The sequence below is a fragment of the Candidozyma pseudohaemuli genome (genome assembly GCF_003013735.1).
Source record: "Candidozyma pseudohaemuli strain B12108 chromosome Unknown scaffold00016, whole genome shotgun sequence".
Lineage (NCBI taxonomy): Eukaryota > Fungi > Ascomycota > Pichiomycetes > Serinales > Metschnikowiaceae > Candidozyma > Candidozyma pseudohaemuli.
Window position 1 is genome coordinate 123,684 of NW_020194450.1, and position 24,935 is coordinate 148,618.

At 48.8% G+C, this 24,935-nt stretch overlaps 10 protein-coding genes across 10 annotated transcripts; 7 read left to right on the forward strand and 3 right to left on the reverse strand.

Annotated features, from left to right (window-relative positions):
- Window positions 1-235: 235 nt before the first annotated feature.
- Window positions 236-2,434, forward strand: BUD7 (exomer complex subunit; the record flags this gene model as incomplete). The annotated part of the gene is made up of 2 exons (XM_024859939.1): window positions 236-267; window positions 316-2,434. The coding sequence occupies 2 exons, from the start codon at window positions 236-238 to the stop codon at window positions 2,432-2,434; spliced, it is 2,151 nt and encodes a 716-aa protein (XP_024711891.1).
- Window positions 2,435-2,761: 327 nt separating this feature from the next.
- Window positions 2,762-3,329, reverse strand: C7M61_004621 (uncharacterized protein; the record flags this gene model as incomplete). The annotated part of the gene is made up of 2 exons (XM_024859940.1): window positions 2,762-3,233; window positions 3,277-3,329. 2 exons carry the CDS (start codon window positions 3,327-3,329, stop codon window positions 2,762-2,764), a joined length of 525 nt encoding a protein of 174 aa, XP_024711892.1.
- Window positions 3,330-4,391: 1,062 nt separating this feature from the next.
- C7M61_004622 (uncharacterized protein) lies at window positions 4,392-5,540 on the forward strand (the record flags this gene model as incomplete). The annotated part of the gene is made up of 1 exon (XM_024859941.1): window positions 4,392-5,540. One exon carries the CDS (start codon window positions 4,392-4,394, stop codon window positions 5,538-5,540), a length of 1,149 nt encoding a protein of 382 aa, XP_024711893.1.
- A 1,237-nt stretch (window positions 5,541-6,777) lies between these two features.
- On the forward strand, window positions 6,778-7,275 carry C7M61_004623 (uncharacterized protein; the record flags this gene model as incomplete). The annotated part of the gene is made up of 1 exon (XM_024859942.1): window positions 6,778-7,275. The coding sequence occupies one exon, from the start codon at window positions 6,778-6,780 to the stop codon at window positions 7,273-7,275; it is 498 nt and encodes a 165-aa protein (XP_024711894.1).
- A 1,096-nt stretch (window positions 7,276-8,371) lies between these two features.
- Window positions 8,372-10,558, reverse strand: SOK1 (Sok1p; the record flags this gene model as incomplete). The annotated part of the gene is made up of 1 exon (XM_024859943.1): window positions 8,372-10,558. One exon carries the CDS (start codon window positions 10,556-10,558, stop codon window positions 8,372-8,374), a length of 2,187 nt encoding a protein of 728 aa, XP_024711895.1.
- Window positions 10,559-13,494: 2,936 nt separating this feature from the next.
- On the forward strand, window positions 13,495-14,121 carry SFL1 (Sfl1p; the record flags this gene model as incomplete). Its single annotated transcript, XM_024859944.1, has 1 exon — window positions 13,495-14,121. One exon carries the CDS (start codon window positions 13,495-13,497, stop codon window positions 14,119-14,121), a length of 627 nt encoding a protein of 208 aa, XP_024711896.1.
- A 126-nt stretch (window positions 14,122-14,247) lies between these two features.
- Window positions 14,248-15,770, forward strand: C7M61_004626 (uncharacterized protein; the record flags this gene model as incomplete). The annotated part of the gene is made up of 2 exons (XM_024859945.1): window positions 14,248-15,307; window positions 15,637-15,770. 2 exons carry the CDS (start codon window positions 14,248-14,250, stop codon window positions 15,768-15,770), a joined length of 1,194 nt encoding a protein of 397 aa, XP_024711897.1.
- A 57-nt stretch (window positions 15,771-15,827) lies between these two features.
- C7M61_004627 (bifunctional AAA family ATPase chaperone/translocase) lies at window positions 15,828-17,162 on the reverse strand (the record flags this gene model as incomplete). The annotated part of the gene is made up of 1 exon (XM_024859946.1): window positions 15,828-17,162. The coding sequence occupies one exon, from the start codon at window positions 17,160-17,162 to the stop codon at window positions 15,828-15,830; it is 1,335 nt and encodes a 444-aa protein (XP_024711898.1).
- A 614-nt stretch (window positions 17,163-17,776) lies between these two features.
- On the forward strand, window positions 17,777-21,595 carry C7M61_004628 (ubiquitin-specific protease; the record flags this gene model as incomplete). Its single annotated transcript, XM_024859947.1, has 1 exon — window positions 17,777-21,595. The coding sequence occupies one exon, from the start codon at window positions 17,777-17,779 to the stop codon at window positions 21,593-21,595; it is 3,819 nt and encodes a 1,272-aa protein (XP_024711899.1).
- Window positions 21,596-21,804: 209 nt separating this feature from the next.
- Window positions 21,805-24,840, forward strand: ADP1 (putative ATP-dependent permease; the record flags this gene model as incomplete). The annotated part of the gene is made up of 1 exon (XM_024859948.1): window positions 21,805-24,840. The coding sequence occupies one exon, from the start codon at window positions 21,805-21,807 to the stop codon at window positions 24,838-24,840; it is 3,036 nt and encodes a 1,011-aa protein (XP_024711900.1).
- Window positions 24,841-24,935: the final 95 nt, after the last annotated feature.

Genomic DNA, 24,935 nt, shown 5'->3' on the forward strand with positions numbered 1-24,935 from the left:
GAGTCCCAACATATGCGTACACCAAAGCATCATATAGAGTAAATAGAGCTCACAAAACAATCAGCCTATCTAAAACCTGTAGCTCTTCGAAAATTCGGATCCTTGGACTCCATTCTACCTATCGGGCACTGTGCCCTTGTCCTGCACATACACCTGCCCCAGCCTCTTGGAAACACTTGGTCTCCAAATCAGTCTGTTCTCAACACCTGTTTACAACGTTTAACTCCCCCACAAAATGCCCCAAAAAACATTGGCTTCGATCCCAGAGTATGTCTAACAAGTTTCCTGCACAATTGAACTAATTCTAACCTCCAGAGCCAAGGAAGAGTACTTGGGCTCCTCAGTAATTGAGAGAACCAGTCGCCTTGTGGGCCTTACTGACCTTGGTCCTGCTGACTTGTGTAATATCCACAAACAAGGTGTCAACCTGAAAAAACCCGAATTTGGCACCTACTTATACTTCACAGGTGTGGACACTTCGAATTCGGCGTCGATCGCTGCTCACTTACAGGGTATGGCTACGTTAATGTCTTCAAAAGCTCAGTATTGGTTTGGTGAAAAGAAACATTTCAAGGTGCCTGAATTGACATACTGCTCCTACAATGCCTTCAGCAAAGTTGATATGAGAGTCACTGTTCACATTCCAGGTAAGTTCCAGAGTGCGGTGGTGAACCATGATGGAAAACTTATTCATGAGAAGCTCACCGAGGAGGAATTGGACAAGTTGTGGCTAGAGACCTTTGTGTGTTCCATCGTGAGGTGTATGCTTGATGGCGATGAGGACGATTCCAACAAGTTTGGCAGTTTGGTGGAGATCCGCAGAGAAAACCCATTCGACCTTGGAGTGGTTTCGCAGGAGCTCTTGGCCAACTTTGTCTCTGCTTTCGAGAAGTTGTTCTGGGAAGGACCAAAATTGGGCTGCGGTGTCGATTTGCCTTCGCCCACATTGATCTCCAACTACCTTGTCGATGGTTTCCTCAAGTGCATTGAGTTGACACAAAGCTTCGACATGGCTTTGGATGTGTTGAAGAGGTTGGAAGAAAAAGAGCCCTCTGTGTCGACTTTGATTGCTCAGGTGTTGCTTCTAAAAGACGAGGAGGTCAAGGCCATTCAGGTGATGAATGACGCAATTCAGAGAGACGAGAGAGACTCAGAACTTCTCTTGTTGCAAGCTCAGTTCCTCATGGAAAAGAAAAGATATGACTTGGCCTTGCACTTGGCGAGACAGGCGGTGAAGTCTTCTCCCTCGGACTTCAAAGTGTGGGCGGTTCTTGTCAGAGTTTACACCAAGCTCAACGACTTTGAAAATGCTCTCTTGACTTTAAATTCTTGTCCAATGAATTCCCACAAGGAGAACTTCACACTCAAAAGAATTGTGGCCTTGAGAGGCGCCGGCGAGGAGTTGCACTTGCCTTCTCCTGTTGACGTGTTCTTGGATGAGGTGTCTAACTTGCAGAGCACCTCGATTGCTGCAGAACAGAGAAACCTTGATAACCAGCTTGCTCATTTGCCAGCTGCCAACTTGAAGTCAACCTTCGCTAAGGCATATGATCTTCTCACTGAAATTGTTATCAAGACTGGTTGGGAGGCTTTGTTGAAACACCGTGCCAAGGTCTTCGTTATGGAAGAAGAGTACCGTAAAGACAAGTCCAGCGCAGCTCACACCAGAACCACTTCCGAGGTCAATGTTCCTGAGACAACCGAGGAGGACGAGCCATCGGGTGAGGCGAACGATGATTCGTCAACCGTGGCCGTCAAGCTGCCTAAGAAAGAAATCAACGGCAGCACCGATGACAGTGAAATTGAAAATGAATTCAGAAAAAAGAGGCTTTGTGAAAGATGGCTAGATAACTTGTTCATGCTCTTGTACGAGGACTTGAGAGCGTACACAATGTGGCAAGCCGAATACGTCCACTTCCAGGCCCAGCAAATGGAATACAAAAAAACAACCTTAGAATGGGAGATTTTGGGTCTGATTGCTTTCAGACTTAAGCATTTCAAGGAAGGTTCTATTGCGTTTTCTAACGCTTTGGCGGGCCGCTTCTCGTCAAAGGCTCAGCGAGAGATGTTGAGATACTACGAGATGGAAAGATCAAAGATAATCTCGAAGAACTCCAACACCGACGCTCCTGCCAGTAACGCCCAAAACTACGCAAAAACCATTGTGCAGCTCAACGAGAAGATCTTGGAGTGCTGTATCAAGCTTTTGGTGTGGAACCACAGATGGTATAATGACTTTTCGCCCGACTTGATCTCGATAATATGCGACTTGGTTGCCAAAGAGGGCTTGATCAAGATTCAATCGCTCGTGCAGGCGGTGTACTCCAACAACATCAACCACAGTGAGGGTTTGTCCAACCACGGTATCACTGACATGATGGAGGACATCTACAAATTTTGCAAAGAGTATAATGTCAGCGGCGCAGACAATTAGAGATCGGAGCAGAGTGCTTCGGACTTGACGCATAAGCACGTCTTCCGTCACGTGCCATTGCTAAATCTGCACCCTTGATCCATCTTGTGCCCTCTACCACACTGCTTGCCATGTCGTCGCCAATGGATAGGCTCCGGATGCTTCAGAGCCACATCAGGCACAAGGAGAGGCGTGAGTTCCAGCCTGAGTTCCCCATGATGCACCGGGTGGAAAGGGAATACTACCTCAGAGAGCGCCAGGCCAGAGCGCCACCGTGCCTCGTTCGAAAACCATAGAGATGCCTATAACTAATGATAATCGTCAATCGTTGTCTTATGTACATGAAGTTCAGTTCTTGGGGGGAGGTGCCACGGAGTTGCCGTCAGGGAAAGAGTCTCTGTCCTGAGAGTTCAAGGCCTTGTCAGCTTCCTGCTGGAAACCCTCACTGGCCACCTGTAACAACTCCTTCCGAGACTCCTCCAACCTCTTCTTTCTGTCCTGGATCACCTGGTCTCTTCTCTCCAACTCCTCGATCCACAACTTTTCTCTCAACTTGGCTTTTTCACGAAGCTTCTCCTCGCGAGACTGCTTCTGAGCCTTACTTTCAGCCTGGTAGTACCAGCCACCGAAAACCAAAGCCAACAAGGTAAAACCCTGGAATCCGACTCTGTATCTGAAATACTTCTGAGTGTCGGCTTTTCTGCCTTGTCTGATGGACTTGGTGGCAAGAATGATCGCTCCCGTTGTGAGCAACGTTCCTATAGGAACCAAAGGCTGCTGCTTGCAACGGAAGATCATTTTCTGGAGAATATCCATTTCACTGGGGTTAGCACAATCATAGAAAAAAGCTTTTTTTAACATACTCTTCATCAGTGGAGTCTGTGCCGTCGAACGACGAAGGCACTCTGGGTGACATGGGAAGAAGTGGTGGTTGGTGTTTGGTCAGTGCAGGAGCCAGTAGTAATGCCAGAACCAGTAACACAAAGTGGAGGCGAGGGAGGGGCATTAAGAGATTGGGGAGGTCATTTGATTGATGCTAATTAAGAGAATAGATTGCATTGAAAATTGGCCTTGATTTTGTGTTTTTTAGTTGGTGGGACTGAAGTGATAGGTGAGTCCTTGGCGGCCTCGCAAGCAGCTGTCACCTTCACGAGGAGCAGTTACTTCAATTGAATATTTGGAAAATATCAAAGTATAATTTCATTAAAATGCTGACTCTGCTTCATTATTTTTACTGCTTCTGCGTTTTTTAGGCTCTGCTGGGTGGCCTTTGTATGCTGAAGCTACACCCACCTTGACATCCAAGACAACCGCATACAACCGTAAAACGGCTGGTTTATCGAGATTTACGAGATCGAAACTCAAAAATCATCAACCTTCGTCTTTTCAAAGCTTAAAAACTCAGCGACATCTGATTGGTCGAACTCGTCCTTGAATGGCATTCAGCGATTTCGCAGCCGTAACTCGCGGTGAGGCCCATTGTTGGCGGTTTCTATTTTCCAGTTTGAGAACACCGCTGATCCAAAATGGGGTGATCTTTCCTCGGCTGCGATTCTTTTAAACTTTTCTGCAATGAAGTGCAATGATTCAAGGCAATTTTGATGAATACAGCAATTTTGATGAATACGTAGAAACATTGTAGTTGGCGGCGTTGATAAAAGGAAATCCCAAAAATCTGCTTTGCGGAAGATTCTACTGAAACAGCCTTATCCTGCCTTAGCCTTTTGTGAGAAACATTCTCCAACACCAATCCATGGAGTCGTAGCCATTCTCCATTTCCTCCCAGCACGAACCGTCCAAACTCACTTTCCTCAAATTCTCGACCACCCAGCTCGAGCTTTCCTGTTCTCCTCTTCAAGCAATTTTCATTGAATCCAAACTCTCAGTACCTCCCCACATCCATCCACGTCCCTCCCGTTTTGCAACCATTCCTGCGCAGCCGCTTTCTGCACATGCTGCGCTTATATCACCTACTACCATGAACCCAGTGATCCAGGAATACGCTGCCCTAGCAGGCAGAATCGCCCTATTTCCGTTCACCCATGCGTGCTACTACATATTCTATGCATCCTGGCTCGCTATCAACTACACCTTGGTGGTTCCTTCCGCCCTAGCGTTCCAGTCGGCCAAGGTGTACCTTCCAGTGGACCTTGATGCCATGGACTACCAGGAACAGGCTGTTTTTGCCGGCAAACTAGCATTGAGAGTGGTTTTGTTCCCAGTCACTCATGTTCTTTTCTACATTGTCCTCAGCGTATGGCTCGTGGTGAAACACACCATCGTGGTGCCGCTCTTGCTTATGCTCAGAATCACCCTCTTTGGCTTGGTCTACCTCCCACTTACGCCTGTTCTCACCGCTGCCGATGTGGATTACGACCAGACCGTTTCTGTGGAAGGCCTGCTCTTGCAATTGGTGTTCCATTCCATTCCACACGTTGCGTTCTTTGCGTTGCACCTTCTCCACTACGTGATCATCGCTGCCGTCACAGGAGTCATTGTTGGCTGGTTCACAGGGCTCAATATCAGTGTTGTCAGCAAGGTGCTCACGCCGCCGCCGTTGGAGCAGGCGATTCAGGAGGAACTCGAAAAGACCAAAGCCAAGATGGAGGAGTTGAAGGCCCAGCTTCCCAACCTCGAGGCGCCCGTTTTGCCCAAGGTAGATGCTCTTGTGAAGTCTGAGCCTCCAAAGCTGCCTGTAAAAGTGAAAGAGGAGCCCAGAGAGCTTTCGGTGTCCGATATCGTCCAGAACGAGCCTAAGCGGGTCCAACGGGGCAAGGTTGACTTTAGTGATGGCGGAGCGGAGCATTCCTACGAAGACGACGACGGCTACAACTTCATGCGGTACCTGAGAGATTCTCCTGAGCCTCGTGTGGCCACGATCAAGGAAGAGCCCGAGGAGCCGGAGGAGGCCGAAACCGGGGAGAACTCCGAGGAGCTGAGCAGCGAGCAGGCGCTCACCAAGAGCCAGAAGAAGCGGAGGCTGCGGAAGAGAAGAGAGGCGTCCCGGCGGCTGGGGCTGGCTCTGACGCCAGGGACGGTAGAGACGGCGGCGTTCAGCGAGACCGGAGAGGCTGGCGACGAGCTGTCGAGAACAGAAACTGCTGAGCCGGAGGACGATGGGAAGTAAGAAGAGGGAACATTCTGGAGTTAACGAGAGTATTGCCGTTGGGCTGGCTTCACAAGATAATACGTAATAGCATATGAGATGAGGTTGGTGTAGAGATCAGGTAGTGTAGAGGTCAGGTAGTGTAGCCGAAGGATCTGGTTTAGGCCAGAGAGCAATGCATCAGTTGCAGCCACTGGCATGTACACAGATGGGCATCTCATCGACGCATGTCTCAGTGGATGAAAAGTCTGTCCATATGGAAGCTTGCCAATCGGCTATCTAGCCGACTAAAATTTTCTACATGTTATATTTTAACTGGCTGATTGCCTCAGCGGTTCGGCCTCCGCTGACGGCTCGATGCCCGCCAGATGCCCGCTAGCATACCCAGGGATATGCCGAGAAAGCGTTGCAGCGGCTCCGTGCATTGCAACACCCCTAAGCTTCTGCCACGATAACCGAGAATGTTCCGGAAAGAAAGTTTACTAAATCCGAAAAGCAGCAATCGTCAGGCGCCGATTGTGAGAATGCTGACTTGTGAGCGCTGGAATTGGCTGCAAACAATATGGTTGCGAGGCTTGGTGCGCCGCAGAATGAGACGAGATGAGGGATTTAACGAGGGTTAGTGAGGCAGGAGGGAGGGATGAGTGAGGGAGAAATGAGGCAGGAGTGAGGCAGAAATTTGCAGGCGTTTCCAAAACACCAAACGGTGGTAGATGGAAAAAGTAGAGTTGTTGTAAAAAGTTTTTAAAAAACATTCAAAGACTGTAAGCCGGATTTCGAAACAACGTTTTTGAATCGACTTTTTGAATCGACTTTTTGAATCGACTTTTCGAGCCTTCATGACCTGCTTGCTCACCGCCTGAAACAGGGAGCTGAAACGACGCAGCCGCAGATTTCTAATTATTCCCAGCGCTGCCGCCGAGGCGCCAGTGCCTAAAACTGGCCGTAGTTCGAGAACCCAGCCCGATGCCGTATTATGCCTCCAACAGTTACGCTGCCACCGCCATACAGTTACGGCAGGCTGCCGGCTGCGTTTTGTGGAACCTTGAGGGAGGTGAAATGGAAAATCCAATTTGAAGCAGATGAAACAAATCAGCAGAATTTGAGGAATTGGCAAAGTTTCGAATCCCCAGTTCATCATTTTTGAGGCCTCCCTGAGACTCTGCCGAAACCTGGGGATCAGTCTCTGCGGCGCCTGCTCGGCGCTAGTTTGGGCCCTGGCTGCGAAATCCACCTACTCCACGAAACCAACTCCACCATGGAAGAAACCATCCGAATCGCCAAAGGCTACGCTTGCAAATCGGTAAAGTACGGCAAAAACGGAAAAATCCCCTGGCTCACCCACGTACAGCTGATTGGCGTCAACGACACCGTCGCCCACTTGGAGCCGTCTGAGGACCCCATGGTGGCTATAGGGAGGGCATTCACACGGAACTTGTGGGACCTGGGGCTCTTGGACGACTATGTGCCTTCGCTGAACCACTTGGTTGCGTCCACCCACACTTGTGTGCTCAATTTGCTGTTTGCCAGCAGGGGAAAGCCGTACAACTTGAATGTGGCCTTCCACTATGGAGAGAGGGAGCCATATAGAGAACTGAGTGTGGTTGTGAGTGACAGGGACTTAGCTGAGCTTATGTATCAGCGGGTCGTGGAGGGGAACAGGCTGTATCTGGCAGTGGAGGCACGGGCGAGGTACTTGTTGAAACTCAACTCGGTGACCTGCTCGATGAACGGATTGGAGTTGATTGTTGCGTGATGCCTTTGATGGAGAGAAAGGCATGCAGCGAAAGTCATGCAGCGAAAGACATGGATTTGTGAATGGGATTATTGGTATTGAATCAGAGTGTGTTCATTTGTCGATTGTGAGTTGACCTTGCTTTCCATGAACAATCCATGAAAAACCAATAGCCACGACCAATGGGGCAGAGGCATTACATAATGCATCCATCATGCATTCCACCAACCATCAAGTCACCGTTACTTCCAAAAGAAACTCACCATTTCGTCATCTACTTCTTCAAATTGCTGTGCAATCTTCCCACCGTCGCAAAGTGTACCACCCAGAACCCAATTCATCCCGTCACACCAACGGAATCCCGCCTAATGCCCAAAAGGTCAAGCAATATTCATGATTGCCCGGAAATCCTTTCCCTTGCGTTTTTCAAACCTTCACTTCACTCACATCCCCCACTTACGTCACCCTCATCACACGGCTGCAACACCATCACCATAGCCACTACAATAAGCACAAATACCTTATTCAAGGCCTAGGCCGGACCAAATAGCAAATGTCTACCGTGAGGCTGCTGGCAAGCTGATGTCATACGATTTTTGCTTATTTTTCACTACACAAGGGTCCTTTAGTTTGACTAAATTTAACCGCCGTGACAGTTGCTCGTCTGATGTTGCCAAAAAGGAAATGCTCCCCCACGACGATAACGTTCAAACGGAAATTCCGGACAGCTTGGCAAGACGTGATTTTCGACCAAAAACACGGAGATGACCTTTCGATTTCCGAATAAGGGGATTTTCATTAAGGTTTAAACAACCAGCACGAGACGACATTCCGCTGGAAAATCACGCTACTGTACTGAAATAAAATCTATTCTCTTAAATTATCATTTTTCCTATATGCAAATGGTTATTGTCCCTTTAAGTTGAAGTAAGCAGCAAAACAAAAATATCTCTGAAGAAAAAAAAGTATAAAGGTGGCCTGGTGTTGGGCCTCGTCATAATGTGGTAGTAATGAATGGGGGGTGACCATGTGGCGTAACACATGGCATGCAAATGTGTCGTTAAAAAATTGTTTGGTAATAAGGGGTCGCTTGTTACTGCTGCTCGATGATGCTTGTTCAAAGACTGGCCTTGTCGTTTTTCACATAATTGGTGTAGTACTCGCCAAACACGCTCCAGTGGAACTTAACCAACGTAGAAATTCTCGATGCAATGCTAACCATTTCCAGATCAGATTTCTTGCTCTTGCCCGCAGAGCTCAGCTTCAAGTCGTTGCTCAAACTGCTAGCAGTTATGGCACCGTCAAAGTTGAGGTTGACCACAATCTCGGTCAAGAGCTCCTTGAAGATCTTGTCTTCCATGAGGCCATAGACGTCCGAGCTTGGCTGGATTTGCTTGATCAACCAGTTGTAACTGAAATCAACCATCGACTGAGGCAAGTTGTTGGTAACCTGTTTTCCTGTCAATGGGTTGGTGACAACATTCTTTACTAGCTGTAAGGCAATCGCCTGGACATTTCTGGTCCACTTCACATTGCCGTTGTCGTCAGTAACAATGGCCAAGATCTCCTCTTGGACCTTTGTAAGATTCTCAGGTTTGTAGCTGGTAGCTCTGTAAGCAGCAGCGGGCAGGTAGTTATGAAGAAGCTGCTTGTATAACACGACACACAACTGGACGCAGACCAACTGTCTAACGTCGGCTCTCAACAAAACCAATCTGGTGTGGTCGAAGGCCAAAGTCAGTGGGAATTCCGTGGCCATGTTGCGGCATGAAAGCAAATCGATGATGGCGGAAACGATGATAGCCTTGCTCTGCTCGGCATCCAGCATGTTCTCCTTGTTCAACAGCTTGGCAATGTCGCTCTTCTTGTGGTAGTTTCTGTAATACCACTTCAAAGAGTCGGTGATGTCGATCTTGCAGTGATTAATAAGCTGGTCAAAGTAGTCCTTCTCGAATTCATTAGCAGTTTCAATCAAAACAGGTCTCAAGATTCTGATTTGATGGTTAGCCACGTCCAATTTCATAGCCTCCAAGATAAAGAAAATAGTTCTCAAACCCTGCACGAGCTTTTCCACCGAGTTCTCCTCAAAGGACTGCTGGAACTTGGCAATCATGTCGGACACCCACTGGTCTCTCATAGGAGCACAGTGGGACTTGAACACCTCTCCGAGCCACTTGGCCATGGCGACAAAGTCAAAAGAGCCGTGGGACAACTGCTGGACGAGAAGGTCAATGTCCATGATTTCGTTCACAGGGGCGCGGTCCTTCACCGGAAGGAGCGACAACAAAATGTCTCTCAAGGTGGTGAAAAGAACAGGCAAACGAGGGAGTTTGACGGAGTTAGGCTTTACGGGGCCGGCGAAAAACTGCTTGCACTCTGCTTCAATCTCACCCCAGTACTTCTCGATGATGGTCTTCTTCCGTCTGCCGCGCTCGCCATCCAAGTTGGGGCGGAACTGCAACTGAGGGTCAAAGAGAATGTCGTGTCTCAACTGAGGATTCTTCAAGATCTCGTGAAGGTCGATCTCCTTCAACAGCTGCAAATTGATGGGTGGAAGCGACGGGGTGGCAGGGGTATGGTAGTGCAGGGAGGCAGGGGCAGTCGGTTGCAGAAAAAAGGACGAGTTTTGGGAGGAGGCGGCCGACAGGAGCTGCTGGTGGGGCACGCGCTGGAGCACATGATGCTGGAACAACTGGGAGCGGGAGGTGTAGTTGATGATAGGGAGGGAGCGTGAGCGGAAACGTCTGACAAACTTTGGAGCTTTTGAGCCCTGGGATGCCACCGGCAGCACTCTGACGCTCTTTTTGGCCGAGCGGTGGGCGGAGCGCTGAGCAGCCTTGACCAGCAGCAGCGGCAACTTGGGAGTCAGCAGCTGAGGCGTGGCAGGTTGCTTTTTGGAGGGCTTGTCCTGGTCCATGTCCACGTCCACATCCACGTCTCCCTGGTCTGTTGCCGAAGCGTGTTGCTGGTCAGGGGTGGGCAGCGAAGGCTGGGAAAGGAGGTGGTGCTGGAGGAGGAGGTGGCGATGATGGAGGGAGGGTCTGTGCTGGTTAAGGATGGGGCCTGGGTTGGACAGTTTGCCTGGAGACGAGGCCAGGGGCAGCGGGTTGGGCTGGATGGGGTCCTGTTGCCTGTCCTTGGGGGCGATGACGGAGGCGTCAAGTCTTGCTCTTTTGGCCGGGTCGGAGGAGGCCAGGGAGGAGTTTCGTTTGGCGCTGGAGTCGAAGAAGACCGGCCGGAAGGTGTCGGTTTCCTGGAAGACCAGGTCCTGGTTTTCGTTTGAGTTGTTGAGCTGGGAGTTCATCCAGGCAGCACGATATTAGCAGGGAGGGGTAGGGCGTCTGGAAAAAAACGGGGTTGTTGTTGTGGAATAAAAAAAAGAAGTGGATTAAAACAGGATGGGTGTTTGGGGGATGCGTTGGAAGAAGTAGGTGGAGGAAAAAAAGGGCGAGGGCGAGGCACAGGGTTAAGAGAAGGAAGTGACTGAGGCAGCGAAAAAAGAAAAAAAAAGGTGTACGGAAAAAGAAATGGGCCACAAAAGAAGGCAGAGAACAAGGAAACCGTGCGGGCTGAGGAATGCCCAGGCATCAGCAACCACAAAGCAAGGAGACATCAAAAGAAAGCAGATTAGAAAAAAATGCCCATCATAGGCTGGATTTGGGAGATCTCGGCAGGGGTCGGGGGGATTAGCCTGCCGTTTTTTATTTATTTAAGAGTCGGTAGAGATTATGAAGGGGTTGATTTAATTAAAACTGTCCAGCTACCATGGGCTGGGTGTGTTTCAGTGGTTGTGAGTCACCTGGTTTAGGTATTATTGAGTAGTTGGAATGGCGCGGGCGCCATAGGCCGCTGAAACTGCCCCTGGGGCGGCGAGCATGAGGCAAAGGACAGACAAAGAAGGCGAATGAGGCCTGGGGGATTCCGACGGAATAAGCCGACGCTCCACGAAAAATACAGCCCCAGTCGGCTATAAAAGCCAAAAGAAAAAAACAAGATAATCAAATCAAACATGCAAAAGCCGGGGATTGCAGCGAACAAGCCAACAATAACGCTCTGGCGGTGCAAGTTGGGGTGGGTTGCTGCCGCGGAACGGCGAGCTTTCTGGAAGCCCCCGGTACGGCCCATTGTGCTAGCAGGAATGCGGCCGCGCCGAGGAGCCGGATAAGGAGCCCCAGAGGGAGATGAAATCACACAAAACGGTCAGCCAAGACATCCTGACGTGGGCAGGTGACGAAGGCGGTGACCAAGGCGGTGATTAAGAAGAAGGAGAGGAAGGCAAAAAGAAGAGGATAAATGCAAAAGTTGACGAAGCAGAGGTGGGATGGGGATTGCTGACAATGCGATCGGACGGTGCGGTGACGCCTGAAGATCAGACAATTCCTGGGTGGCAGGGAGGCAGCGAGGCAGCGGCAGGCTGGCGGTGAGGAAAGGCGGCGTGCAGTTCATGGAAGCAACGGGCCCGGTTACACAAAACAATCACACGAAAAGAAAAACAGCGGTGCTGAGGCCCCACCTCGCCTGGTCCGGCGGCAAACCAGACCATGCAGATCCCCCACCGCCTAGGCGTCCGGGCAAGACTGAGTAGGTGGTTGCTTGCGTGATAAAGCCGGTACCGGCCCAGCGAAGCCTAGGAGTTCTTTGGTGATGTAGTTTGGGGGTGACGCTGGGGATGACCTTGAGGCAGTTTGAGGCAGTTTGAGGATGACATTTTAAAGAACTTATTTTTTGCTTTCTGCCTTCCCACCTGGCGGTGGGCCTGGTGGGGGTGACATCATTTAGGCGAGGGAGCAGGAGGCCGGTTTGAGTAAAAATCTCCGATGCGAGGCCGCCAGAGGCCGCCAGAGGCTCTGACGGACTGGTGTAAAGTGTGTTCTGAAAATCTGCGCCGGTGCTTTTTTCGTCTGATTTCACCAAACGCACGTTGCAGCCGCCGTCGTCACTAGGTTACGTCTTCGCAGCGGTTAGTCGGGCGCTGACGAGGCTTGGAAGTGGCGCCAGTCACCGAGCCAACGGCCCAAGGAAAAAACACAGGAAAAGTGGAAGAACAGGAACTCAGAAAAATGGACAAGAACGAATACAATCCAGAATCCACAACGCCCAAGAGGCTCGGGCCAAGGCTCGTCTACTCGTAACCGGATTTACTACCTAGGCCACTTTAGCTTCTCTTAATACGGCATTGTGTCCTGTGCCGTCCTGGGCACCTGCCTAATCGGCACAAATAGCTCGAGCGAGAACAATCGAACATGCCCGCGACGAAGGAACAACGGCCCAACAAGGAAGGACTAAAATTCGCAACAAGCCCGACAAGCCAGAAAAGACAATCTGGTCAGTGCCTGGCCCAGTTCTCCTATGCCTATGGGAGAACATACTTGTCATCACATCTTACCACAAGATGTAATCAGGAGCAGTTCCATTCCCCCCAGCCCACCGCTCCTGACACCCGCACCATTCTCCGGACATGTCGAATAATTATTTTAGTTATTTTTTTTGCTGCCACCTTCTATTTTTTTCTGCCGCCTGCCGGGACTGTCCCCCGAAATGCACCCTCGAATCCTGCCCTGAATTCTTCTCCTATTGTATCCAACCGCCTGTTCCTTCTCCCAGACCGTCTTCTCTTTGTCTGCATTTCGGTGGTTTTCTTCACTTCTCGATTCGGGATTTCCAGATTGTTCTTATTTCTTGCCTTTTTCTCGCAAACGGCCACGGTTTCGGCCCCCTTGGCCCTCGTCCTGGTCTCCAGCCGAGGCGGTCTTGCCGCGTTTCTGGGCGCCGTTGACTAACGGCCCGCCAGATCCAACGGGTGTTGGACTTCACCAAATTCACTAGAATTTCGAAAAAACCTTAAACCAAATTTATATTCTCTTCATTATCCCCATTCTTCGTCCTCCTCGCCTCGACCCCTCCACACATTCCATTCACGGGAACAATGGCTGGGGTGGTCACTGGATGTGTAGCAGAAGACCCTCACCTCTTCTCGTCCTGCTTCTACTCAATTTTCATTCTCACCAACCACTCCACATTTTCCCCTGCCACAGGCCCCCTTCGTTCACGGCCCTTCTTTCTCGTTTTTTTTTTATTTTGACTTTCTTCCTGCTGCGGTCGGAGCCCTTAATCCCTTCCTCCCTGCCCTTGCCCCGCCGCCGCTCCCTGCTTCGCTTACAAACCTAGCAGACGAGCCTCGAGAAACACCTCCAACAAACCCGCCAAATCCACCCCAAAATTCCTTATCCGCTCGGTCCCATGGCCTTGCCCACCCCTGGCGAGTCCGCCGCCAATAACGACTTACGGCACCAGCCACACCACCCTCACCAGCCACAACCCGACCTTCTACCCCAGGAGAACACCGACGAAAAGACGAATCCACCGCTCGAAGATGCCAAAATCCAGGGCCCAAAAACACAAACCGTGTTTATCCACAAACTCTACGACATGTTGGAGGACCTGAGCCTCTCGCATCTCATCTGGTGGCTGCCTTCCCACGATAGCTTCTGTCTCTATCCGGGCGAGGAGTTCTCCAACGTTTTGGCCCAGTACTTCAAACACACCAACATCGCCAGTTTCATCCGCCAGCTCAACATGTACGGCTTCCACAAGGTGAACGACTCGTTCCACAGCGACGAAAAGGGCACGCCGAGTGGCCAGACCCGCTGGGAGTTCAGACACGCTGCTAATCAGTTCAGAAAGGGCGACGTGGAGCTGCTCCGCCTCATCAAACGTAAGCTGTCGAAGGTCATGAGCACCCCGAAGGAAATCGTCAATTTGAAGCTGCTCCCGCCGACGCTGAATCCAGCTACAAGCAACGATTCAGACTCGGAGACTCCAGACCCAGCGTCCAAGCAGCAGTACCACCGTTCGCTCTATCAATAGCTGTGGAAGCAGCTGCTGGCGCAGAAACCACACTCGCCTTCACTGCCCAATGGCCATCCGCTGAATCCACCAGGTCTGGTCTACTACCCAATGCACCCTTATCCGGGTTTTCCACACTCGGTGACGATGCCAGTGCCTGTGAGCCCAAGCTCTCCGCCTTATCCTGACCATCCTATCCCCACGCCGCTGTCGTATGTTTCTCAGTCCCAGCTGCGGCAGCCGTCCAACCAGACCGCTTTGGCTGTGGACCAGCTGATCAATTTGAAGTTGATTGAGATGCTGACGGCAATTACCACGCTTCGAGCCAGCTTCGACGACCTTCTGCGGAAATACGACACTGTTTGCGCTGCCCAACAGCAGAGCCAGGACGATATGGTGCAGCTTCTTGATATCTTGGATAAAGACGAGCTACGACTGGAAAATTTGGCTGCGTTCCGAAGCAAACTCGTTTTGAGAAACCCACAGCAGGAGAAACAGCCCTCGGTGAATGGCCAGGCCGGACAGCCTCAAAGTGCCCAGAACGGCTCGGCAGAAGAACCACCTTCGTCCAGTATCGTGCCCCAGCGCTACCCTCTAAACCCAAACTATTCCTTGTACAACAACGGCGAAAACGGCTTTCGTCATTTCAAGCTCGGCGAGGACGGCCACCAGAACCGCCAGTTTTCTGTCCTCATGGACCCGCTTCAAACCAAGGCGTTGAAGGGCCCCGATGAGCTCAAATCGTCCAGCCCGCTTTCCAACCAGAAAGACGCCAGAGCACCTCCCCATGTCCAGCAGTACCAGCCCAAGGTGAACCAGCAGGCCGCTCCGCTGCTCTACCAGCCTTACATGCGTAGTGAAACGGGGCAGCAGAGAACGGTTTCTTTGCCTATTCTCGATAAGAACATGCCGCAGAGTTTTTCACCTCAGCAGAGACACTCTACAACTGCGCTTTTGAACGACGACAAGAGGCCCATCTCGCCTGGTCACGTTCTTCCCAAAACCTTCACGCTGAACCCAATGGTCACTTCTGTTCCTTCTAAAGCGCCTTCTCCAGCTCCCAGTATACCGCTGACGCCTTTTGAAGGCAAGAGCGTGCTTCCTTCTGTCCAGGAGCTCGATAAGCTGATCAAGAGAAGCGCTTCCGGAAGGCTCTCTGATTTGCTTTCTGAGGACGACCTGAAGGCCAAGAAGCTCAAGACCGAGGGTTCTCAGAACTAGGTTCTACAGACTTAGTGACCCTGTCTACGGAGTCTGCAGAAAGCTTTGACGTTTCTGTTTTGCAAATAGCAGTTGACCGTCAATTGCAGAAAGGTTTGTCTATCAGCAAACAGCAATTGACCGAATTGCATTGTTCGTGAAATTTGGACATTTTCATTCCTCCATTTGGGGCTGCCCCATACTTTGGTCGGGTCTGCGCGCAAATAAAAACACAATTTGCATCTTCACCAACTCCACATCCCATGCCTGGATCTGCGCAGTACCCCCAGAGCCGGTTCAAGCGGGTGCTCAAAAGCAAAACCGACATGCCCATAGCCAACGACAACACAGACACGTTGGTCTATCTCGTCTACATGGACTACCTCAGCAAGTTGATGAGTGAAGAGGGCATGACTGAGCGGCTGCTAGAAGCCAAACACGAGGAATTGATGCGGTACTACCGGGGCTAGGCGCCCGTTTACTTTCTTCTATGTGTTATTATTTCGGATGCAACTATATACAAGGGATCAGAATACACTATTAGGGTTTTTCAACGTGTCGACCATGGCGTACGCAGCCTGAGCGTCCTTCTTGTTGTACACAAACAAGCCCTGGAGCTGGGCCGTGCTGACCTTGCCCACGAGCTCTAGCTCCTGGAACTTTTTGACGAACTTCTCGCAGAGCTCCTTCTCGTCCTCGTAGAAACGCAAGAACATCCGTCTCACCTGCTGCTCTGTAGCGTTGTTGACCATCACCTTGAAGTCCACACGGCCTGGTCTGAGCAAAGCGGGATCTAGCCTTTCGGGGTGGTTGGTGGTCATGAAGGTGATGCACTCCTCTGCAGAAACAACGCCGTCCAAGGCGTTCAAGAGGCCCGAGAAGGTTACACCAGATTGGTAGCCTTGTTCGTTTGTCTGTTCACGTTTGTTGAACGCAGCGTCAATGTCTTCAAGAAGCAAGATGGAGCGATTGGGGATGTGGTTCATGAGGTGGTTGAGTCTGTCGTCAGTCAAATGGCCCTCGGAGAGGTTCAACACACAGATGTTGTAGTCGAGCTCACCTGCCAAGGCCTGGATGTACGAGGTTTTACCGCTTCCTGGCGGTCCATAGAGCAAATAGCCTCTTCTATAAGGAATGCCTCGCTGGTGGTACCACTCGCCCGAGCTCAAAAAGTCCTTAACGTCGTTCACTATGAGCTCACTCACACCATCGTCTAAAATGACCGAACCAAGCATTCTCTTCTTACGAGGCTGGCCAAAGGGACGCCACTCGGGGCCCCATGCCGTGTACAAGACGGTTTTGCCCTCCTGAGCCTTGAGGGCCATTTTCTTGGCCTCTGCTAGCAAGTCCAGGAAAACATGTCTGTCGCTGTACAAGGTGGTCAAGGTGACGGTCTCGAAAGGCGTTCCTGAGGTCATGTCCAAGAGCTTTCCAGAACGTTCTCTGTTGACGAGCATGTAGGCGCCTTTGTACTTGATCAAGTGCTTTCCTGGGCCAGGAACCAAGGAGAACTTCGTTGTGACAGCGCCGTTGTCGTGCTGAACATAGTTGGTTTCCACAGACAAGTGTCTCAGCGACCGGTGCTTGTACTGGGACATCCACTCCAAAAACCACAAGTACAGCTTGTCCTTGGACGGGATCTCGAGGTCCACGAGAAGCTGTCTATAAAGAAAACCCGAGGATCTGACGATACCCAGTCTGGCCAAAGCTAGACCGGTACCCAAAAGCATAAGGCCACCGCCAGCAGCGAAATATGGGTTGTTGACGACGGCCTGGTCAAACATGGAGCGAGCCATGCCTGTGTAGGAGCCATCGGACTCTGCTCTGATTTTTTCTAGGTCGAATTGAGGAGGAGTAGCCATGGTGAAGAATGAAGTTAGCGAGCGATGCAGATGGTGCAGGCACCGAGCCAGAGACCGAGTCGGTTATGTTTATGTGCAAGGGATGTGGGGGTGGTGGAAGATTTGTGAATATGATAATTGGGGGTACTTTTGGCGGTGGATTTTGATTGTTTTGAAAATTTCGATTTGTGTGGTTATTTGGTATAGGTGGTTGTGGTTGCAAATGCGAGGCAACTGCGAACAGGGTCCCACAACCAGGACGGTTGAAGTCTACTTATGAACATTGAGATATGGGTAGAGCTTTCTATATGCCGTTATTAGTCGTTAAATATATTTTTGATATTTGTCAAAAATCATAATCGGCTACCTCCGCAACTTCGACTCTATTGTATTCCGTAGTCTCCAGTATGTGCGCAAGTGCTGTTTGCATTGTTGCCACAGAAACCAAGGTGGCGTTGAAATTCCAACTTCCAGCATTCTTTTCAGATTATCGTCTGAATCAAACCATTTCCTCTCCTCCTTCCTCCCACCCGTTAGTCCCCATTTTGAGCACCACCTGGGTTCCTCTGTGGATCCTGCATTAGCGAAGCATCACCAGGCAATCAACCAACTCCACGTTTTGTGATATCCGGCCAATGGAATCCAATTCTCCTGATATGCGCCCGGCACAGCCCGAGGCCTCCACTACTGCCGAGCACAAACCCGCTGTGGCTCAAAATCTGTCCAATTACAAGTCAAGCAACCCATTTGCCAACGGACAGTTTGCTACCAGATCCTCGACTGAAACCACAGAAACGCTGTTTTTCACGGAAAACGACAACATCCAGCACGTGGCGACGCTGCTTCCAAGAGATGTCTTGAAGAAGGCGCCTTTCAAAACGTCAAACAGGATCTTTAGTGATCTCAAATACACCCCGAGGTTCTTCCAGCTTAAACTGCTGCTGGCACTCAGGGACTGTAAAGCAGCATCCTTGTTATCGTCGAGGCCGGTGGATTATGCTAAACAGCTTCTGCTGGTTCTTGTGACGGAAAATGACCACTTTGAGCCGCTTATCTTGAATAATGCCGTGGAGTACGTTCCTGCTTTCCACAAGGTCGATCTACCAGAGAAGAGCTTATCTGTCACGGTGGTCCGTGGTCTCTTGGTGAGGAAGATTTCACACGAGATCTTCCACTTCCGGTTGGCCATTCTTGAGCAGAACAGACCTCCTGTGTTCTCCATCGATAAACACGAGTACCATGTTCTTCTGCGTGAACAGGTCTCTCCAGACGACTTTGAGTCCTTGGGCGAGGACAAGTTGGCAGCTGATTCTATTGTGGATGATGTTTTTTATAAATCTGCCAACACACCGCATAATCACATCTTGAGAGTCACCGTCTTCCATCCAGAGTTCACCAATGACGAGCTTCATGACATGACCGACGTGAACGTGGTCAATGAGCGTTTTGCAGAAAAGATCAAGGAGTTCCCCGAATCGCCGTCTGCCCAAGTTACCAAATTCGATCCCATTCATTGCATTCAGACTCTCATCAAGGTGCTCAAGGGTCCTATTGTGTTGCCTGAGGACCAGCCACTCCAAACTATACCTAGAATGAAGTCTGCTCTTGACGCAAAGTTGGATACTGCGTTGCTTTTTGACAAATTGGGCTTCACGTTAAATGAAGAAGAACAGCTATTTGTTCCTCCAAACCTTGCTAAGGACCCGGTCCTTCGTGAGAGTTACATTCGAAAAGCCTACGAGCTTCTTTTTATCGGAAAACTACTCCGGACCTCGCTGCCAAACGACTTTGACAGACAGTTCTCGTATAACGACTCCATGTCACGGGCATTTACTGCACTTGGTGAGGTCGATAAATACTCATCAGTGACATCGTTTAGGCAAGATAGCTCTGATAAGTTTTCCTTCTTTGTGGCATTGAGTTCGTTTACGTTCTACCAAGATGAGTTGATCATCCGTTGCTTTGAGAACACCGTTTCGTCAGATCCTTCTAACAAGCTCTATTATGTCGACTCGTTCAAGAACTTATTAGCATTCAGATCCTCGAGAGCAGGCAGTCGGTTACAATCCTACTACCAAAATCAATACAACAAGGGCCTAATGTATGGCTTTTCGGAATATAAGGATGCCTTGAAGTCGATTGGTGTCGAGGGAGTATCTGTGGAGGACAAAGTTGACGACGAAGTTGTCATTGGCATGTACAAACAAGCTTGCAAGAACGACCACAAGAATTACACATACTACAACAAGCAGTTGAGGATAATTGCTACCATCAAGCATAGCCCTGAGTTAATCAAATTTCTTGACAAAGAGCTCATACCTGCTCAGATCGCTCTTGAAGAGTTGAGAATCGAGGAGCTCACCGAAGATGACGTGGTTGTGACTGCTTACGAATTCCGTCTAGATGAAGTTCTCCAGTCTGTGAACTTCAACACTGAGTCACAAGAGATTCGTTTCCTCAAAAAGTGCTTGCTTTCTATCGCTATCAGCAGAAAAAGTTACATTCTCATGAACTATATCGAGCTCAAATCTCCCGACTTATCTCAGGAAGAGCCACAGTTGAGCGTTGACGAAGCTCTCGAGTTCTTGGATGCTGATAGACAAACTAACGACTTTGAGATCACTGCCAAATTCCAGGAGAAGATGGCAACATCTGAAGTCGGTGATGTCAGCGCTTTTATGAACCTCAGGGCAAGTCTACGAACCTTGGCGGAAATCAAGAAGCTGGACATCTTGGCGAGCTTCTTAAGAAATGGTAAGATCGATTCGTCGTTGTTGCCACCAGAGAACTGGCCAGCAGGTTTGGACAACATTGGTAATACCTGTTATTTGAATTCTTTGCTCCAGTATTACTTTTGCATTAAGCCGTTGCGCGAAACCATCCTTTCGTTTGATGATACCAATCTTGAGAGCTTGAAGGTGAAGAAACGGAGAATTGGTGGACGTGATGTGGAACAGTCTGAGCTTGAAAGATCGGGTCAGTTTGTTTTCAGACTTCAAAGCCTCTTTCTGGAGATGATCACAACGAGAAGTCGCTGTGTCCAACCAAGCAAAGAATTGGCATATCTCTCATTTTTGCCTTTATCCCAAAGCGTTGAGTTCAGGGATGAGTCTGTAACAGCTAAAACTGAGGAGATCCTTTCTTCAGATATGGATGTCGAGCCACGCCCATTCAGTGATCAGAGACTGCTTGATGATGTCGATATGTCCGACAAAGAGAATGAGCCAGCAGCTAAAAATCAAGCATCAGACGACAATCTACTTGACCTCTCAGAGGAGGAGCAGAACGACACCAAACCTCTGAGCGTTGAAGAATTGTCGATCAAGGATGATCAGTCTTCAAAAGCTCCGTTAGAATCCGAAGACGCTGCAGATGAGAAGCCTCAGAAGAAGATTATGAGCATCAGTACTGACCAAATGGAGAGTACTATTGAAATTGGAAGACAGCAAGATGTGACGGAATGTATCGAAAATGTGACTTTTCAAATTGAGACTGCTCTTGAACCAACCAAGATTGACGACGATGGTGAGCAGTATGATTTGGTCAAGCAATTATTCTGTGGTAAAACGAAACAGACCATCACTCCACTTGAAAAAGGAACAAATGCAAAGCCCAGAAGCTCATTTGAAAGATTCTTTAGTTTGATCATCAACGTCAGTGATCATCCAAAAGATATCTACGATGCCCTTGACAATTACTTCATTGAGGATATCATGAACTTAGAGGAAGGTCAAGTCAAAAAGTCCACGACTATAACTGAACTACCTGAGATATTGCAGTTTCATGTCCAGAGAGTACTTTTCGACAGAGAGAGGCTCATGGCGTACAAGTCTTTGGAGGTCATACCGTTTAAAGAGACCATTTACTTGGACCGCTATCTCGACACTGACGATGAGGAACTCAAGAGAAAGAGACTGCAAGTATACGAGTGGAAGGCTGAAATCAAGAGATTGCTGGAGGAGAAAGATGCCCTTTTGCAAATTGATCCCGAAACCAAGCTTTCTGCGATTGACTCTCTCCAGGCTACGAAAAAATTTCTCGAGACAAAGTTGTCTACGTTCCCGGAGTTGTCCATCAAGCCAGAAACCATTGAGGCCATTGGTGACCAGATCACAGAGTTCAAGGGCAAACTTCAGTCCATCCATGACGATATCAAAGTCTTACAAGAGAAATCCAGCAACCAATTTGATGATTATCAAAAGGTTGGATACACACTTTTTGCCATTTTCATTCATCGTGGCGAAGCTTCATATGGCCACTACTGGGTCTACATCAAGGACCTCAAGAGGAACATATTCAGAAAGTATAACGATGATAGTGTGACCGAGGTGCCGGCGCTGGAGGTGCTTAATTTTGCAGAAGGCAACACAGCCACACCTTATTATATGGTGTTTGTGAAGGACGAGCTTAAGGAGACCTACATCGAGCCTCTCAAAAGGGAGATCCCCGAGTGATTCTGGATTGGCTGCGAAATACGGTTAGTATTCCAGACTGATAAAGGAGTGTGTATACTGCACAGAGGACCCGTTACCTACTTATTCTAAATTGCTCTGGGTTTCTATCTACCAAGGTGAGACATTCGCCACTTCTTTACCATACACCCTAGAATTCCATAAATTTCGAACATATACCTCATCATTCATTGAAATAAGGCGAAACTTACATGAAATTTTTGTCGCTTCTCCCGGCTCTCGCTTATCTAACTGGGGCGTTAGCAAAGGAGCCACTTGGACCAAAGTCCTGGTACTTGGAAGACTCCTTCGATAAGTTTCAACAAAATGCTATTGTTAACAATCTTTTCGAGGTGAAGGAGTTTGGCGAAGAGGACAAAGATAAAGACTGTCCGCCATGTTTCAATTGCAATCTACCTAATCACCGGTGTGCTCAATTCTCAAAGTGCAATACGTTTACAGGCATGTGTGAGTGTCACGAAGGCTTTGGTGGTCTGGACTGCTCGGAGCCTTTGTGTGGCTCTCTTGCCAGAGATAATTCAAAAAGACCACCTCGAGGCAACGAGACCTCATGTTCGTGTGACGATGGTTGGGACGGCATCAACTGTAACATTTGTACAGATGATTCTGTCTGTGATGCTTTTATGCCCGAGGGTCTCAAGGGAGTTTGTTACCAGCGAGGCGTTGTCATAAACGAGATTCACCAGATGTGCAATGTGACCAATCCCAAGATTATCAAGATTTTAGAGGGTGAGATCCCCCAAGCCACTTTTAGATGTGACAAGAAGAACAACACTTGCGATTTCCAATTCTGGATTGATGAAGTCGAATCTTTCTTTTGTGATTTGAGTCTGTGCAAGTTTGATTACGACCTTGAGTCAAACACCACCCGCTACAACTGTGACAATGTGGCTTGCGAGTGCTTGCCTGGACGTATGCTCTGTGGCAAATCTGGCTCAATTGATATCTCGGAGTTTCTTGAAAAAACTATCAAGGGTCCAGGTGACTTCACCTGTGACATTACCGGTGGAGAGTGTCGTTTCTCCGAACCCAGCATGAATGGATTGATCTCATCGGTGTTTGGTGATCCATACATCATGATCAAGTGTAAAGCAGGTGAGTGTGTCCATAAGAGTGAAATTCCAGGATATGACCTTCCTGACCGCAACAAGTTCACTTGGTACAATCTCTTCACCATTGCAGCAGTAGTTGCAGTTGTGGGAGTCGCTATAATTACTTCGATCTACCATATCAAGAACAGTCCGCTTTTCAAGACAGGCTCTATGCTGGGCTATGATGATGACAATGATTTCAACCCATTGAATGAGAACTTCACGCCTACTACTTTATCCTTCAAGGACGTTTCTTATCATCTTGGTGGTGGTTCTCAAGTTTTGAACAGCATCTACGGTTTGGTCAATCCAGGTGAGTGTCTCGCCATCATGGGTGGGTCAGGTGCTGGTAAGACCACCCTTCTCGATATCTTGGCTGGTAAGCGCAAGAGTGGTAAAACGTCTGGGGAAATTTTTGTGAACGGACAAGTGCTTGATCGTCATGATTACAGAAAGATTGTGGGTTTTGTGGATCAGGAAGATCATTTGATTCCTACGTTAACTGTATACGAGACTGTCCTCAACAGTGCCTTATTGAGACTCCCTAGAATCATGCCTTTGCATTCCAAGATTTCAAGAGTGATCGAGGTCTTGAACGAGTTGAGAATTCTCAATATCAAGGACAGAGTTGTTGGTTCTGATTTCAATAGAGGAATTTCGGGTGGTGAGAAGAGAAGAGTGTCGATTGCTTGCGAGCTTGTCACGTCTCCATCTATTTTGTTCTTGGACGAACCAACTTCTGGTCTTGATGCTTATAATGCTAGAAATGTTGTTGACTGTCTAGTCAAGTTGGCAAAGAATTACAACAGAACGATAGTCTTCACCATTCACCAGCCAAGATCCAACATTGTCTCATTATTCCACAAGCTTTTGTTGCTCAGTGAAGGTGATTTAATATACTCCGGAGACCTTATCAAGGCAAACGACTTCTTCTCGAAACATGGCTACAGATGTCCTCCAGGCTATAACATTGCTGATTACCTTATTGACATCACAATGGACCACAAGAAGGTTGTGCGGGTTCCCGATACTGAGGAGGATGTTCATGCCGCATTCACAAACCCAGAAAACACCGAGGTGGATGAAACTGCTGAGTGGGAGCACTATGCTACTCATCGCGATGAATACAATTTCCAGCCTTTAGCGCAGCGTGACAATGGCGACAAATTAATTCAGCTTCACAAAAAGTTGCCTCAAACCTTCAATGAGTCAGTGCTTGCTATAGAGCTCAAGCAGGAGATTGAAGAATCCAAGCAAAGCTCTGCAGCTCTCGACGTGCTGCATCATCTTTTGAAGAAGGCATCGTTGTTCACGCAATTCACAGTCTTGAGCTCGAGAACGTTCAAGAACTTGTACAGAAACCCAAAGTTGCTTCTCACAAACTATGTCTTGTCTTTGCTTGTCGGTCTTTTCTGCGGTTCGCTTTACTACAAGGTTTCGAATGACATCAGTGGATTCCAAAACAGATTGGGTTTGTTCTTCTTCGTCTTGGCATTGTTTGGTTTCTCTTCATTGACTGGCTTGCACTCATTTGCTGAGGAAAGAATCATCTTCATTCGTGAGAGAGCTAACAACTACTACAACCCATTCAGTTACTACGTGAGTAAAGTGTTGTGTGACATCATCCCATTGCGTGTGTTGCCACCTATCATCTTGCTAAGCATTTTATACCCACTTGTTGGGTTGACAATGGAGCACAACGGTTTCCTCAAGGCTCTTTTGGTGCTCGTTATGTTCAATGTTGCCATTGCGTCAGAGGTGTTGATTGTGGGTATCTTGATCAAGGATCCTGGTACGTCCACTATCCTGGCCGTTTTAATTCTTCTCTTCTCGATGTTGTTTGCCGGTCTTTTTATCAACAGCGAAGACCTCAAGGTACAAACCAAATGGTTGCAGTGGATCTCTCTTTTCCACTACGCCTATGAGGCACTTGCAATCAACGAAGTGAAGGATTTGATATTAAAGGAGAAGAAGTATGGACTCTCTATTGAAGTCCCAGGTGCTGTTATTTTGAGTACCTTTGGTTTCGAGGTCTCTGCTTACTGGAAGGATGTAAGCTACTTGATCGGCTGGGCCGCTACATTCCTTGTACTTGGCTATGTCTTCTTGCACTTCTTGACGTACGAGAGAAGGTAAGCCAAAACTAGAAGAATCATTTGATTTATAGAATCTGTCAAATATGACGAGTTACGAAGCCTGAGAGTGTAGATTAATGGAGCTTTGAAGATGAA